The sequence below is a fragment of the Gouania willdenowi genome, chromosome 4 (genome assembly GCF_900634775.1).
Source record: "Gouania willdenowi chromosome 4, fGouWil2.1, whole genome shotgun sequence".
Lineage (NCBI taxonomy): Eukaryota > Metazoa > Chordata > Actinopteri > Blenniiformes > Gobiesocidae > Gouania > Gouania willdenowi.
The window spans coordinates 18,946,840-18,961,640 of NC_041047.1; the positions used below are offsets into that span (position 1 = coordinate 18,946,840).

Consider the following 14,801-nt stretch of genomic DNA (forward strand, 5'->3'; position numbering starts at 1 on the left):
TAAAAACAAGAGTGAAGAGGATGAGAGAGGAGTGTGAAGAGAGGAGTGGGGGAGCAGAGAGCAGGTCTGGTTGGGGACCAGATGTCCTCCCAGTGGGGGAGGAACGAAGAGGTGAGGATGGAAGGGAGAAGGGGGAGTTTATAGGGGCGGGGTTTGGGTTTCAGCAGTTTCCATGCCATTACTATTGTATACATATATACACTATTTACAGGACACAACATTGAAAAACACACCAATACATCAACCTTTCAAGGAGCATAATGCATACTGTGTTAAAAAAAAAAAAAAGATTTATTTTGCTTCCAGGTCAAGTATTACTATTTTAATGCTATTACTGCTACTTTTACACTCTATTACAAAGTAAGTCTGGCTGAGGTTGTAAAAGGCATTTAAATCATCTCACTCTTTAATTAAACAAGGACATGACTCGACCTTTGAGCCAACAAGTATCGCTCACTGCAATCAAACCTGTGTTCCATTTGCCAACGTTTTCTTTGCTTCTTTGAATTTCAAATGGAAGCCTTGACAAGCACTCATCTTCCTCCCCCACCTCCACCTCCTCTTCCTCTTCCTCCACCTCTGAGCTCACACGACTGATTGCGCTGCAGAGGTAAATACATGAGCGGACTCGTTCTCTCGCCCACACACTAACCTGAATTGTTCTTTGCGGTTACACAATCATCATCATCAACCTTTTCTGTACCAGATTATTATTTTCAAGGTCATTAGTAATCAAATAAACAATGATTTCCAGGAGAAAACCTCTACCAGCGTAAATGCACGACTGCTTTTGTATGAAATATCTAAAGAAAGTAGAAAATTTTGACTTTGAGTTAAATTACCAGTTGAAACTTTGACGGTAAAATATATACAGATTAGTCGTATTCCTGGTGACACTACTGCAGTTATGAAAACTTTATCCCTAATGGGATAGATTACTGACCCTTAAACGAAAACTTTTTTAGCTTTTTAAAAACAATTTAAGCGATTTCATAAAATTATGTCAGGAGTAGGGATGTAAAGATTAAATCGTGAGGCAGTTAAAAATCGATTCAAAGGTGTCATGGTTTACATCAATACTCTGAAACTGAAATCGCAGTACTTTTTTTTTTTTTTTTTAACAGCCAAGGGCGCTATCTATATAGAATTTGAAATTTAGGACGCACTACCATGTTTTAAATCAGAAGTATGGAAGCATTTTGGTTTCCCCAAGACAAAATGAAAAAAGTGACAAAGAAAGAACATGTGAAATCCAAGGTAAGAGAAACACACAGAGAGAGAATGAAAGCCATAGTTTGTTCATTTCTTTGATATGGGATTTGTTTTGAAGTCCAGTTGTTAAGGCACAAAATACATTTTCATTTGCACTTTTGAAAATAAAAGGAACTATTATACAGTTTTGCATTGTTTACAGTATAGCTTTATTTATTTCATTCAGGATTTATTTTTAATTAAATTGCATTGTTTTGCAGTTAATTATGGCATTCTTTTGACAATGAAAGATAAAAGAAAATAGTACAGTATTTTTATTTTTAGTTTCGAAGATTAAATGAATATTTTTCAGTCGTCTACAGTCTCATTTTGTAAAATAAATCGTGAGTGAATCGTATCGTGAGTTGAGTGAATCGTTACATCCCTAGTCAGGCTACAAGAGTTTTTAAATTGTGTAGCTCATGTAAAAGCATATTTGAGTATCCCAAAAAGCACTATATAGATTTGATGTAATATTTTTCTTATAATTAATGTGATGGGGAGGGATGAACAAATTAGAATAGAATAGAATAGGACATTAGAGAGAGTTCATTGTATTTTTAATTATTTATTTATTTTCATTATCTCTACCACAGCGGAAAATGCATCCACATTCTAATCCAACAAAACAAGGATTGCAACATTTATATATACCATGAGCTTAAAGATTCAGGAGGACAGCAAAGCTCCAAAACCTAATTAGCATATAGCTTTATAAATTCAATCCCACTGGATAAAGTGCACATCTAATTACTCGATCACTCAACAGCCTGTCAATGCTTCCACCTGAGAATGAAGTCAGTAACTAAGTAAAGCCCATATTAGCTGCAGCAGTCACTTTGCAGCATCCTCATCATCTGCATATATGGAAACTGGCTGACCAGTTTAAATGAAGAATACACACAATGGTGTGCTTCAAATAAAGGAGAGGGAGAATTGTGCAGCAGGTTCATTTATCCAACTATCACACAAAGGAAAGGAGAGCAATTGAAAAAGCCTCAGTCAATGTGAATGTACATAGTATCCTTTATTCTTTTTAGATTACTTTTTCTATTTCTATTTCTATTTATGTATAGCTTCTATTATTGTTTTGTCTTTCTGGTTTTTTCTGTGTGTTGACTTCTGTTGTCTTTTTATTAAGCTGTCATGTCAATAAATGTCCTCACTGCGGGTTGAATAAAGAATCTCTATCGCTATTATATTAGCGCTAAAGTCACAGGTAAAGTGACAGAAGGTGTCACAGCAGCTTAGTGGGTGGATACGGGAAACAATGACCTGTGCTCATCTAATAATGTGTCATTGAACAGATACACAACTGATTTAGAATTACAATTTCATTTAGCAGGTGCTTTTATCCGAAGGCATGTACAACATAAGCAGTTAAGGGCAAAATGTGCCTTTCATTTGCCTTAAAGACTACAGGAATAACACATTAATAAAACATAAATTAGAGGGGTTTTGTCGAACATCCTTAAATTCTCAACAACAAAAAAGCATCAGTGCACGACAATGAGAGGAAACTACATAACACAGCAACTTTTAATCAAAATTAGTGATAGACCGATACATCGGATTTTGTGGTGTTCACCGATTCGCATTATTAAATTTTTGTTAACTATTTTTCACTTGTTCTTGTTCTACATCACCTGTCTTTAATATTTGTTAAATATTTTTACTTGTTCTTGTTCTACATCACCTGTTTTTAATATTTGTTAATAATTTTTACTTGTTCTTGTTCTACATCGCCTGTTTTTAATATTTGTATGTATTTTTTTACTTGTTCTTGTTCTACATCACCTGTTTTTAATATTTGTTAATAATTTTTACTTGTTCTTGTTCTACATCGCCTGTTTTTAATATTTGTATGTATTTTTTTACTTGTTCTTGTTCTACATCACCTGTTTTTAATATTTGTATGTATTTTTTTTACTTTTTCTTGTTCTACATCGCCTGTTTTTAATATTTGTATGTATTTTTTTACTTGTTCTTGTTCTACATCGCCTGTTTGTAATATTTGTATGTATTTTTTTACTTGTTCTTGTTCTACATCACCTGTTTTTAATATTTGTAATTTTTTTTACTTGTTCTTGTTCTACATCACCTGTTTTTCATATTTGTTAAATATTTTTTACTTGTTCTACATCACCTCTCTTGAATATTTGTTAAATATGTTTCACTTGTTCTTGTTCTACATCACCTGTTTTGAATATTTGTTAAATATTTTTACTTGTTCTACCTCACCTTTGTTAATTTCAATAAATGTTCCTTTTTTGAAAATTGAGACTCGTACCATTTGTTCACATCATTGTGTAAGTTTTATGATGTAAATTGAGGGAACAAACGTAGTATCGGCCCAAGAAAATTGGCAGTCTGTATCGGTCATCGGCTAAGGCTGATAGGAAAAAAATCGATATCGGCCCCTAAAAAAATCCATATCTGTCTATCCCTAATCAAAATGACAATAAATATTTGAATTTTTTCTGGAAATATTTTCCGCACATTATACAAAAAGCATGAGATAAAGGGGAAAAAACTGGATTTCTTGTAACCACTCAGCAAGGATTGATTGAGCAGCCTTCTTATGACAAGAAAGAATGTCAGTGAATGAAAGCTCCTAATTGCTTATAAATGTGGTTGGTGCAGTGTTATGATAGGTTGACTAGAGGAGCTCATTTGCCCATGATTTTCTGTGTGTCTCTGTGTTAGCCCTGTGATGGCGTGAGGTTCTGTACAGTGTGTGTCCCACTTCTGACCTGAGTAGGAATAGGCCCCAGCATCCTGTGACTCCTAACAAGCAAAAATAGCTTGTGAATGAATGGATGGCTTTTATTGATCTGGTCTATGATATCCTTTTTCTTTTTTTTTTTTTGGTGCAGGCTGCATTGCAAAAAAAAAAAAAAAAAACATCATCTCAAATTAAAAAGTTGCAAAAAGGAAAACGTCTTTAAAGTCATTTTCAACATTGTTTGGGGTGAAAGAGTTAAAGATAAGAGAGAAAAAAATATCAAAATACCGTGGATGACACATTTACACCTTCACGGTACATAAGTGGCTTAGAAATGAAAAAACATGTGGATTTCTTTTACATCACAGTCACTTGATCATATACTTTATGGATGATTTAAATAAAATCTGACGTTTGAACTTAATGTTGATAGACTGGTTTAAGGGGGCAGCTGATTCTTAAGTTATTTAAAGGCATGAGACATCTCTCTACTGAGCACTGAGGTCAGAAAAATACAGATAGGGACCTCCATAGCAGCACAATAACTACACACATTCTTCAATCTATGTATAATTTAGATTTGAGGATGAATACAAACTGTACAGACAGGCCAACTGCTCTTTTCTTCTGCATTATTCAACAACATCAAGTCACACAACAACATAAAAGAAGATTTCTGGATTTATTTAATTATTTTTTAATCATTTCTATTTCCAAATTATAAAGTAGGTGAGGACACTGATCTCACCAGTAATAAATCAGGAATCAATTTACAGTTCTCTTAAATGTTACAACAAGCATTATATTATGACGCACAGACTGATTTGGCAAAATCAATCAATTGCACCTATCAATCAAAAACACACATTAAAGAAAGCCCTTTGCCTTTATGTAATAATGATCCTCTGTAAAGACTGAATAAAGATTATTTTAGTTATGAATTTATATCTTTTATATTGAGTTTAGCGGAACAAACACAAAAGATGGAGAAAATCTATGATCATCCATCTCAGGTCAGTGAGTGCGGCGTTGAAGACTGGAGGTGTAAAATGGCTGGTATGGCCATGCATCTGTCCCTGAGATCTGTCTAAGCCCTTTAATACAAAGACAATATATATGTAAACTCTGGAGGCATACAGTTGTATCGCTTTCAAATCATAAAAACTGATCTAAAGGTTGCATACTCATAATTTTTCATTTTTCATTTTTATTTTTCCCTAAAAATCCATTGTTTGCTCATTGATTATCAACATATACCACTTACGTCAAAATATAAAGGGTCTCCTGAGCAATTATTACCATTTTGTGGTACTAAATAAGGACATGTTAAGGGGGGAAATGGTTCACTGAGCTTCTGTTGAGTCTGCAATCTAAGATAAGGTGAAAAAAACATGCTTTGTCTATATTTTATAAAGCTGAAAAGGAATGAGCAGCTTGTTTCACCACTATGTGCCTGTAACAAAGCAGCAAGAAATGGGGTGTGAAAGTAGAATAGTGCTTTACATTAAAAAATGCAGCACAAAATAAAAAAATAAAAATAAAAATAAAAAAATCAGTATATGTATAACAAGGGATTCCATAGATAGATTGTCTGTTTTTTACAGGGGAGGATCAATATTAAACTATACATTTATATTCAGAGGAAATTGTTTTCAAAGTGGATATTTAGACTTTAGAGAAATGTAGTTGGAAAACACAACAATAACCCTCAAAATAATTTCTTCTGGAGGCAGTAGCAGAGAGAAGCCTTTTTATTTTTTTTAAATTTCATTTTGAAATAGTGCCTCATATTTATGATGATAGACATGAGCTACATAAAAATAAAGACTTAAAAAGTCTGTGATTTGAGTTTCTTCTGAAATGATAATCATTCACTGTTAATGAATCACTTAATGTATTCCAAATAACAATTTTCTGATAAATGCCATGATAATCCAATCATATTAAAATACTTGTAAAACGATGATTTTTTTTTTTTTTTTTTTTAAACATCCTATAATAATCACACACTAAAGCCTGAAAATGAATTGAAATTTATATTTCAAACTTTGAGGAATTACTAATAATAATATAGAAAAAACAAGTCTAAATAATTTTTAAAATAATGGAGTAATTGGAAGAAGAAAAATAGTTGAATTAACTCAAATGTTTTTTTGTTTTTAATTGCTTTTTTGTGTTTTTTTTAAATGTCGTAAACTGTAACAGGTGTAATAAAACGTGAATGCTCCCTATGGCGTTTAACAACCGCAGTCCTTCCCCTCCATAAACAATGGAGCATCTCCATCCAATCCATTAATGCTCTGAGAAGGAGTCACTTTAAATCTAAACTAAATAAACTAAAACACGTTTATGAATATATAAAACGTGATTTATACTCCACTGTACAGTGTAGTTGTTGTTTTTTTTTAAAAAAAAAAAAATCAGTTGAAAACACATCTGGCAATGATTTCCGTGTTAATCAAGGAAATTAATGTTTAAAAAAAAAATTAAAAAAAACTAAATAAATGGTAGTTTACCTCATACTGGAGATACTGTTTCCTCCATTCCGGAGTGATATGAGACGAAAGATGCTCTGCGAACTTCATTTTGGCCGGAACAGGTGTCCCTGTGCTGCGGTAAATCCGTGTGTGTCCGTTGGCTTTCCTCACAAACGCTACTTTGGCTCAACTCAACTTGCTAGCTTATGCTTATGCCGCGCGCGCCCGGTGTGTCACACTTCGTCCCGTTCGGTGCGCTCCGGACTAACCTTCGCTCCACACACCGGGACACCGGGGACACGAGAGGAAAAGCTCCCCTGCTTTGACTGCGGCTGTCACGGAGCTGTGTTGGAGTCGGTGGGGACTTGCTCAGTGACTTTGGCCCGTCCCTTCCTGGGCTGGGCTGGGGACACTGCGGTCCGCCATGGCAATGAACCACAGCAGAGAGATAGAGACGTGTTTGCGTCAGCAGAGCGCGCGCTATAACCGTGCACTGCTGCTGGGACCTTCAACAAGTCCGGGACCATGTATAGTTACTACTAGTAGAGGTGGGACGATATGCAAAGTTCACGAGGCATAATAGATACACAATACTGAATACAGGGCTCACGATAACAATACGAGACGATATTTTTGGAAGACAAAAAAGACACACCATAAATGCATTAAATAACAGTGGGTACAATCTTTTCAACTCATGTAAATCGAAAATACAAATGATCATACATGAGACTAATATTTGAAGTTAAATTGCAGAAAGTGCCACAAAAACAGACAAAACTACAGTTCAAAGTTAACCAAATCATGTCATCATAATGAGATTCCTTGCAAATCAACTTTGCGAAACGTCTTTGCACGATATGTTGTCGCATAATTTATAGTCTAATGCAATATATTTACTGTCTGCGCCACACCCGCTATAAGGCTGTCCACCTTCATGCCACAACAGCTTTAGAAAATGTTATTTATTCAATAATAAAATATAAAAAAAACAGAGACATAGCGGTGATACACTTGGTCAGACGTTTTAACGTGTAATTTGTTTATTCCCACACCGTGACAAAAGTACAAAGTCCTTGAAAGTACTTGGAAATATGTTTTTGAACCATGTCTGAGAGCAGACGTCTGTTGGGTTCCGCTTTGCTTAAAAGATCCTCATTCCACTATCACCATAACTCCGCAAGGATACACTGCTTTACACGCTGTTTAGCTAAAATATAGAGAAAATAGAGATAGTCAACAGAAAATTAAATATTGTGATATTCTGCAGCCTAACTCAAAAGACAAACAAATCAAAATGCAACTATTTGCTACTCAGCTTTAAGTTATCACTAAAACCATTGTTGGTCCAATAGCAGCATCTGCTGGACTATTGTTGATAGTGAGAGTTTGCTACATAACAACATGAACAACCTCACCGATTATTAGCTGGCAACATTTTTATTCTATTCTATTCTATCTTATTTACATTTTTGTTAGTTAGTTTGTTTGTTTGTTTGTTTGTTTGTTTGTTTTGCTTCTGTATCAAATCCCTGAATTCATGCTTGAAGATGTTGTCAGTTCGTTAACCTATCTATGAATAGAATAGAATAGAATAGAAAATTCTGGAATACAAACACTTTATATTAACACCAATAAAGGAACATCATATTTTTCTATTATAGTTTTCGGTACTTTTACTTTCCAAATTTCCATGGGCCAAACTGGGGCTTTAAAGGTGCATATTTGGTCCGTATGTCCTCCTCCAAAGAAAAGGAAATGTTTATTATTATTATTATTATTATTATTATTATTATTATTATTATTATTATTATTATTATTTGATTAAAATGTTGGTTCCGCATAGTAATACGGAAAAATGCTGTGTTTTTCCCAAACTAATAATATATATACATTTTTAAAAACTCGCACGGTAGACAAGCGGAACCTTTCTTACTGTAAGCGAAGTTACCCGGAGCCATTTGTTGACAGGACCAAAGACGGACCAGCAGCAATAACAAACCTTTCAGTCGGAGATTCAAACCATGATGGATTAAAATAGCCTCATACAATCGTATTTACTTATTTATATGACTGACACCAGTACAGTCCCACTTATTACGCACATTCCATTGACCCCCTCCCATCGCTTAGCAACAAACAGTTTCAACAATGGCTTCTGGTTCTCCTTCGTCCTCCCCGGACACTGCGACGGGATCAGGTACGGATCCAGCCCGGTTCGACACCGGGGAGCCTCTTGGCGGAGCGGGCTCGGATTCCGACTCAGATTTAGGTCTGTCAAAGTTTGACTGCAGCGGGATGGATGTGACGGACCGGCTGGAGGGACAGGACCTGGAGCGAGAGTTCGAGTCCGCAGCCGAGCGGGTTAGTGACCTTGTCCAGACCACCAGCAGGGACCAGCTGCTCTACCTGTACGCCCGCTACAAACAGGTGAGGACCAGCACCCCCTGTACTGTATGTGTGCCATGTACACATCAGACCTCACATTCATAAGCTGTCATTAACTTCTTCATTAATGTCCTCAAATTCAACAATTTGACCACGCCCACCATGTGCTGTTTTCACGCGTTTTGATAAAAACAGATTCTACAACAATCACTAATGTATGAAATTTAATTACATTTTCCTTTATTATTTAACTCGGCGACACATTTTATTTATTTCTGTTTTATTACGACAGCAGAGTTATTACATCAGATCCATAGCTGATTGTTGTTACTTTGTGTAATGGTGAACATCAGGTAACAACACAATCATTTTCTATTGTCTTTGCAGGTGAAGGTGGGAAGGTGCAATACACCAAAACCAGGCTTTTTTGACTTTGAAGGACAGAGAAAATGGTACATGTTCTTAGCCTTGATTAAATGTCCAGATAACAGCTAGAGACAGATGTTGAAATTCTAACATTTTAGGCCCACATACAGTTTTCAGTTTATAACCTTTGTACCGTAATCTGTGCTGCATTTTAATTGTTTCTTTACATCTAGTAACACATCTTGATCAGGTGACTAGTTGTTTTTCTCTTTCTATTATTATAATTTTTCAATCAATAAATGAGTTTCTAACATTGGTTCATTTGTAAAGAGCTTTAATGTTTCACCGATTATTATTACTTTTTTTTTTTTTTTTTTTTGGCAGGCAAGCCTGGAAGCAGCTTGGAGACATGGAGCCGGAGCAGGCCATGCACGAGTACATTTCCTGTGTGAACGTGTTAGACCCCGAAGGCAGAACAAAGGTAATGAATGTGTTGTGTGTTAGACTGCATTGTAAACTGTTGGTACATGTGTTTCAAAAGATGATTTCTAAATGATCACGTTTTAAAATACTTTCAATCAGGTACATTGTTTTTTAAATTGTACGAAAAGTGAACAATTCTGAGAGCCGTATTTGATCTCAGAGGACATTACCACAGTTTACAAATCTTAACCAAAGCTAAATTCTTCTATTAGAGTTTCCACAGCAGTCACTCACATATAGGGATGTCCCAATCCGATATTGATATCGGATATCGGTCCGATATCAGCCAGAAAACTAATATCGGATTTTGTCGGACTGTATTTAAAATCGCCGATATATATTACATGATATTTATTCAGAATACTGTAGATATTATGTTGAAGGTTAAATGTATGTAACCAATTGGTTAATAATAAATGGGTCAGTTTTTCTCATACCTACTGTTGCTGACTATTGTTCTCTGTTTGAGTAACATCACTTGATCAAGCCTTTTCTAACATTCCACACTACACAATAAGTAATAAAAGTGTGTATGATTCATGGCCAAATACTCAAGGTTGCAATATCAGTATTGTATCGAAAGTGGAAAAGTTGTATCGTGACATCCCTACTCACAAATACTTAACTTTTCAACTTCTAAAGTTCATGTTCTCTAAACAGTATTCCCATTCAAACCAATTAAAAATAAGACAAATATTAGTAGTAGTGCTGGTTCAATACACAGAGACGACTTCAGATGCTCGGGTCCATTTATAGATGCCAGTGAACATGTACAGTATGTTTTTACTACTGCTATACCAACTGTGTGAATAATAAGCCCATCTATTCTCTGACAGCACTAAGAATACATAGGTTCAGTGGTTTTCAACCTTGTGGTCAAGGTTGAAGTTACCTGAAATATTAATTAATTGATTAATTATCGATTTATTTTGAGCTGGATTAATAAATTATTATTCTTTTTTCAAATTATAAAAACACACAATCTTAAACAACTGTATTTTAACTTTCTCAAATATAAATCTAGTTGAAATAAAATGCAGTGAATATATATCTGAGCTGGCACAACTTGTTTGTATTTGTAACACAGGATAACAAATATAATCAAAATCTAATGCTAGAAAGAAATAAAAGTATTTGGGGTCACCAGAAATTGGGTTGAGGAACCATTGGCTTCTTGAAAAATCAGATTTATTACAATCCTTGTTTTTTTTTTTTATTGGTGTAACCATTTATCGGTCTGCGTTGTGCAGCTCTAACGGCCAATGAGGCGATATTTCCACTGATAATTCCTTTTAATGAACTGACATTAAATAGAGTCCTGATTACTGTCAGAGAGCTGTAGAAGTGACAGATCAACCACCAACAAGACCAGAAATGAGACCATCTGCTTTTTCTATTTATGTGATGCAGTGCTTAGTTTCTGCCAGTAGATGTCAGTGTCACATTGACTGTTCATTATGGCTCAGGTGATAGAGGTTGTGTTGTTATAAGTTATAGGTTATTCATGTGACAGTATTTCATTTAGCAAAAATAAAAACCTAAACTTTAAGTGTTTTGCATCAGATGACTAATATTTGGTTTAGCAGCTTTTTTTTAAAGTTATTTGGCTTATTTGGTTTTCATAAATACATGGTGAAATAATAAATAACTCAGCCATTAAAGAAAATACATTATTAGTTCTATCAGTACTTTAAACCTGTAAGTTTCAGTGGTTTGAAGGTAATATTTTGAAGCTTTTATACATCTTTTATTGATTTCCATCTCTATGTGATTACAGTCAAAGACTAAGGTCATAAAAAACATTAAACATTTAGTTTAAAATTCATTAAGGAAGATTGTTGTTATGTTTGTGTTCCTAAGAATCACAATGATTTTTTATTAGGTAATCTATTTAATTTAAAGAGTGATTTTTTTTTTTTTGATCTGAAAGTCAGACCAATATTTGCAAGCACTGCTTCACTCTCAGATTTCCTATTTAATATTACTCATCACATATTCAATTTCAGGGTCAGCTCTGGAAAAGGGCTGGGCGATTTTGCCTAAAAAAAATTTGTTTTCGATATATTGTCAAAAGTGCCACTTTATTGCTGTGATTGTCCTCAAGAGTTAAAATGCATAGAACAATGCCAAAAGAAAAAAAAGTAAATCAGGCTCTGTCATTCAACAAGTTCAAGCTTTAACCCAGGTTTAAGCATATATATATTATTAATATTATACAACATTACAATTAAAAAAATAAACTATTCCCTTAGCATATCAGCATATTCCGAATGAAAAATTAAACATGCCTGTAGCACACATATAGCCTACTCAAAGGGTTAACACATGTAAACAAAGAGTGGGTGGGCTCACATCGAGCTACGGTAACCCACAAGGACGGAACGTGAAAAAGTCTGAAAAAACTGTGGTGGGAAAAAATTAATTTTTATTTTTTTTAATTAATTTTTCATTTTTTTTTTTAACTCCAATTTCCAAAATAAAAATGTTTTTTATCTACAAATTTGATTTTTTTTTTTTTTTTTTTTTTTTTTTTTTTTTTTTTTTTTTTTACCTTGTCTGCACATGCTTTCGAAGGTTAACACTACAAGAAGTGCAATCTTTTGACAGCAATGCATATTTTATTATTGCAATTAAATAAATTTATTTATTTCATTGCATAATTGTGACCGTCACCAGCCCTCCCTAGGGAAGGGTAAGAAATACTTTATTAAAGGGAGGATGTAAAAAAGAGAGGGCAGTGTTACACCAAGGTGAGGGGTTGGAGGGGGGTGGGGAAGTTAGCAGGGAAGAGGGATACAAGATAGGATATGGAATGGGTGAGGAATAGTTTTAAGTGATGCGATGTGAAATTGTGGTTGTGTATATTGTGTTTATTGTTGTGTTGTCAAGCCAGTTTGGTGACCAGTGTGTGGTTTAGGAATAATGGTGGTGGCTGTGAACAGAGGAAGAGGTGAGTGGAAATTCCATAAAACAGGTATTTGGGAACAACGTGTCTAAGGTTGAGCCCAGTATGAGTGTTATCCCACAGCCCAAGGCCAGTGCATCCATGACAAATGTATTTCCAAGTACCGCCACTGCAAAACCCAAGAGCCGCCCCCGGGCCCGAAGAAGCAGTCAGGCCAGCAGAAAGAGCAGGCAGCCTAAGGGCCCCCGGCGACCACCCCACGGCCAAGCAGTCCCCCGAACGCCCCCAAGATCCCAAGCCGAGAGGCAGCCATCGCCCCCCCATACACACCCGAGAAAGCCCCAAGGAGCCAAGGACCCAGCGCACCACGCCACCGATCCCACCCCCAACCCCCAGACCCCCCACCCCATCGACCCCCCCACCCCACCCCCGCGCCTAACCCCCCGAGGGGAGGGCCCAGAGAACTCCCTGCCCGAGGCCCCAGCGGAGGAGCCGAAGCCCACACCCAGCAGACGACCAGAACCGCGCCGAACAGGCAGCCAGTGGGCACCCGCCGGCGAGCCCAGAGCCAGCAGGGGCCCGACCCCAGGCCAGAAGGACCCGGAACGGATGCAGCACCAGGAGCAGCCCGCCCAGGGAGGACGACCACACCCCAAGCCGCATAAGGCACCAGGGGGCCGCTGGGAGTCTCCCCGCCGGCCCCCAGGCACCCCAACCTAGCCCCCCACGGCGCCCCAGATCACCCTTCACTGATGCCGCCCGCGCCACGAGCTTCAGTTCTTTTTTTTTTTTTTTAAAGCCAGGGCCCCCTCCAAGGGCCAAGCCAGACCGCCCCGCCGGGATGTGGCCCCCTATTCCGGCCCCCGACACCCTACCTCACGGGGCACTGCCCAAGCAGGGGCCGTGCCAGTAGGTACGCAAGGGCGCGGCACGCGCCACCCGCCCCGAAAGACCCCCGCCAGGACCGGCCCGGCCAGCAGGCCAAGCACCCCGGGCCCCAGGAGCACCCCCCGGGACCAGGACCCCCCAAGGGCAAGCCCCCGGGCCAAGCCCCCCGGGACGCATCCCCCACCCCCGCCCGGGACCCGGCCACGGCCCAGCAGGACCGCACAGCCCCGGACAGCCCACGGCCAGCAGCCCAGGGCCCGCCGCCCCCCGGACAGCGCCAGCCACGGAGCAGCGCCCCCCGCCGGCCCGCGAGCAACCGGCGATCCCCACCGCGGGGACGGAGGCACCCCAACGGCACACATCAAGTGCGGGACAGCAGCCCCCAGCCAAAGATGCCCCGGACCCACCCACCAGTCCGCAAACGGCAGGATAGACCCACCAGGCGGCCGACAGCAACCTCCACCACCGGAACAGCTAGCGCCGCCCCCCAGTAAACAGCATCACCCCGAGGCGCCAAGCAACCCCGCCCCAACCCCGGCGAGGACACCAACACCCCCCCAGCACACCCACCCCCCAAACCGGCGAGGCAGGCCGCCCCGGGCCCGCACACCGCGGGGCCCGCCCCCAGGGCCACCAGGAGACAAAGCAAGCACCAAGCCACACCCAAGGGGGAGAGGCACCCCCGCGCCCCACCCGGCCGACACAGCCCGGAAAGACCCCGCAAGGAGAGACCCCGGCAAAGCCCCCCCGAGACCCACCGCCACGCCCGACCGCACCATCTTGATGTGCTTTTGCTCTATGCAGTGGCCCAGCCACCAACAGAGGGGCCAGGCCCCCACCGGAGAGGCCCAAATATGTGTACCAACCCACCACCCTGTTATGGTGCCTCTCCATTCCCCAATGGAGAGGCACTTCCCGATCCCCTGTGTGAATGTGTGTGTTTGGTGAATGTATGGGGTGTAATTAAAAGAAGGGGGATGGAGGGGAGCGGTGCTCCCCCTCCAGCCTCTGTGGATTTATGTGTATGTGGTGTAATAGGCCGGAGGGTGTAAAAGATGATACACCCTCCGGGGGGTGACATGTTGAGATGCGATTAAAATTGGAGGGATTAGTAGGGCAACTAGAGGTGGGAGGGCCGCCCCCACGCCACTACATAGTAACACAGGTGGCGGCCCCCCTCCACCCCCAGCCCCACCATCCAGCCCCCCAAGGGTTGGGTATTGGTGTGTGGTGCATTTTGTGAGTGAGCCAGACCAGCTGGGAGTGGGGTGAAGTGAACATGTAGGAGGCCTGTCCAGTGTGAGCCGGGCCCGTCCGC

The 14,801-nt window shown here is 39.4% G+C and overlaps 2 protein-coding genes across 2 annotated transcripts in view; one reads left to right on the plus strand and one right to left on the minus strand.

Annotated features, from left to right (window-relative positions):
* The window catches only part of xpr1a (xenotropic and polytropic retrovirus receptor 1a), a 76,667-nt gene extending 69,715 nt beyond the window's left edge, over positions 1-6,952 (minus strand). Inside the window, exon 1 of the mRNA XM_028445105.1 lies at positions 6,493-6,952. Within this exon, the coding sequence (XP_028300906.1) occupies positions 6,493-6,561 (69 nt within the window). The 5' untranslated portion in view covers positions 6,562-6,952. The remainder of the gene's footprint in view (positions 1-6,492) is intronic.
* Positions 6,953-8,402: 1,450 nt separating this feature from the next.
* The window catches only part of acbd6 (acyl-CoA binding domain containing 6), a 40,966-nt gene continuing 34,567 nt past the window's right edge, over positions 8,403-14,801 (plus strand). The window contains exons 1-3 of the mRNA XM_028445513.1: positions 8,403-8,883; positions 9,229-9,293; positions 9,592-9,688. Of these exons, the coding sequence (XP_028301314.1) occupies positions 8,605-8,883; positions 9,229-9,293; positions 9,592-9,688 (441 nt within the window). The 5' untranslated portion in view covers positions 8,403-8,604. The remainder of the gene's footprint in view (positions 8,884-9,228; positions 9,294-9,591; positions 9,689-14,801) is intronic.